Genomic DNA, 2,202 nt, shown 5'->3' with positions numbered 1-2,202 from the left:
CCACGAGGACTACGGGCGCCCCGGCGAAGCCTTCGGCCTCCGGGCCGCCCGCTCGGTGGACGGGCTGCAGCCGCCCGACGAGCACCCCCGGGGCACCCCCGCCTTCGCCCCGCGGCCCCCTTCGCCCTCGTTCTCCCGTTACGGGCCGCAGCCCAGCGAGCACCCGCTGCCCGAGCCCCCCCCGCGCCCGCCCTCGCTGGCCCCCCCCGGGCCCCTGCTGCTCTGCGGGCCGCTGGACCGCGGCGGGGGCCCCGAGGATGTTTACCGGGGGGTGATGCCCACCCTCCTCATCCCCGCCCGCTACATGCGCCTGGCCCCCGGCGAGCCCGAGGGTCCCCCCGAAGCCGATGGGGGCCCCGGTTCGACGGCGGCCACGGCCGCGCCCCCGGCACCTCCCTCCTCCGGGCAGCCCTTCGAGGAAGGGGAAAACTGGGGCGGGGCTCGTGCCCCCCAACCGGTGAGCGGCTCGGTGGCCATCCCGGTGCTGCTGGACGGGTCGGCGGTGGCCCAGCTCAACGGGGAGCTGCAGGCGCTGGCCGGGCAGCAGCTCCTGGAACTGGGGGGGCCGCCACCCCCGAGAGCCTGGTTCGTGTCCCTGGACGGGCGCTCCTCCCAGGTTCGACACTCCTACATCGACCTGCAGGGCAGCGAGAGGGGCCCCGGCCCCGCGCCCCCTCCCCGCCTCCCACGGGCCGCCGGAGGCGGGGAGGAGGACGGGGGGCCCCGGCCCCCGCTGCCCGCAGCCTCCCCCGAGGACAGCTCGCTCGCCCCCTTGCTGGAAGCGGGCAGCGGGGGGCGGCGAGGGGGGGGCAGCGGGCGCAGCAGCGCCAGCGAAGCCCCCCGAGACTCCCTGACCAGCCCCGAGGAGGAGGCGCTGGCCGAGGCGGGCGACGGGGGCGACGAGGGGGGCGACCGCAAGAGCCCCTGGCAGAAGCGGGAGGAGCGGCCTCTGATGGTCTTCAATGTCAAGTGAGTGTGGGAAGGCCGGGCCCCTGGTCCGGGGTGGGGGGCAAGTCCCAGGGGGTGCTGAGATGGGACACCGCTGCTGTCACCCGTCTCAGCCCACCACTGTCCTGCCCGGCCACCGTCTCCTCCCGCCACCGTCCTCTGTCATCGCTGTCCCATCGCTGTGCTGTCCCACTGCCATCTCATCCCAGCACCATCCCATCTATCATCCTGCCCCATCAGTCCCATCCCACCACAGTCCCACACAGCCATCATCTCCTCCCACTGCTGTCATCCTCATCCCACCCTCCCACTGCCGTGTCCTGTCACTGTTCCATCCTATCCTGCCATGCCATCCCACCACCTTCCCCACCATTCTGCCTTGTCACTGTCCTCTCCCACCACTGTCCCAGCCCACCACCATCCTCTCCTGCCACCGTCGTGTCCCACCACTGTCCCACTACTCTCCCACCCCACCACAATCCCATCCCACCACCATGGTCCCTTTCGGCCAGGGGAGGGACCAGAGCGACCATACCCAGGCACCCTGTGCCACCAGGCTCTGCCACACGGGATCCTGGTGCCCCTGTTCCCTCCATGTCCCACCCAACACCACCCTCCACCTCCCTGTCTTTTGGGGGTGGGAACTGCATGCTCCATGTTCCCCCAATCCTGAGCCATGTCCCCACTTGTGTCCCTGCAGGACAGGGGGGGCTGGCACTGCCCCCCGAGCCAGTGGTGCCTCCAAGCTGCCATAGGAGCCGGGGGGCCCCTGTCCCCCCACCCTCATCCCCCTTTGGATTTTAACTCGTGTTTCTAAACGTTTTCTACGTGGTGAGGATGAAGAGGGGTCATTGGGGCCAGGCTGGCAGAGGGGGGGCCATGGGGACCCCCGGGTGCCAGGCTGGGCAGGGAGCTGCTGCCTGCACCTGCCTGCACGTCCTGCCTGCTCCTTAGAGGCATTAATATATTAAACACACAAAATCCCCCCTGCCTCCGCCTCCTGCCTCAGTTTCCCCCTCGCCAGGAGCCATGGGTGGCGTTTCTTCTAGAAACCATTTATTGGGGTGGTGGCACTCGTGGGGGGTGATGGTGGTGGTGTCCCCAGTGCCATCAGAGCAGGTCCCAGCGCTGGGGGCTGCACCCCCAGCCCCCCCTGGTGCAGCGGGACCCCGCAGGGCAGCAGTGGCGGCCGTCGGAGCAGCAGGAGCCCTGCAGGGAGAGACAGAGTGAGGGGGGGTAATGCCACCCCCCCCC

General features: G+C 70.3%; 2 protein-coding genes across 5 annotated transcripts in view; one reads left to right on the top strand and one right to left on the bottom strand.

Moving 5' to 3' along the window:
• Nucleotides 1–1,930, top strand: part of FAM171A2 (family with sequence similarity 171 member A2) — a 2,941-nt gene extending 1,011 nt beyond the window's left edge. The window contains exons 3-4 of the mRNA XM_041462004.1: nt 1–969; nt 1,649–1,930. Of these exons, the coding sequence (XP_041317938.1) occupies nt 1–969; nt 1,649–1,703 (1,024 nt within the window). The 3' untranslated portion in view covers nt 1,704–1,930. The remainder of the gene's footprint in view (nt 970–1,648) is intronic.
• Nucleotides 1,931–1,982: 52 nt separating this feature from the next.
• Nucleotides 1,983–2,202, bottom strand: part of GRN (granulin precursor) — a 5,660-nt gene continuing 5,440 nt past the window's right edge. For 3 of the 4 annotated variants that reach the window (XM_041461967.1, XM_041461969.1, XM_041461968.1), the window contains exon 13: nt 1,983–2,202. In XM_041461967.1, the coding sequence (XP_041317901.1) occupies nt 2,059–2,202 (144 nt within the window). In that variant the 3' untranslated portion in view covers nt 1,983–2,058. The other variant, XM_041461970.1, reaches the window with a different exon arrangement.

Source organism: Pyrgilauda ruficollis, unplaced genomic scaffold, assembly GCF_017590135.1.
Source record: "Pyrgilauda ruficollis isolate IOZ18807 unplaced genomic scaffold, ASM1759013v1 scaffold159, whole genome shotgun sequence".
NCBI classification, from domain to species: domain Eukaryota; kingdom Metazoa; phylum Chordata; class Aves; order Passeriformes; family Passeridae; genus Pyrgilauda; species Pyrgilauda ruficollis.
Note: the sequence above shows the minus strand (reverse complement) of the source record. Positions and strands in the feature narration are given on the sequence as shown.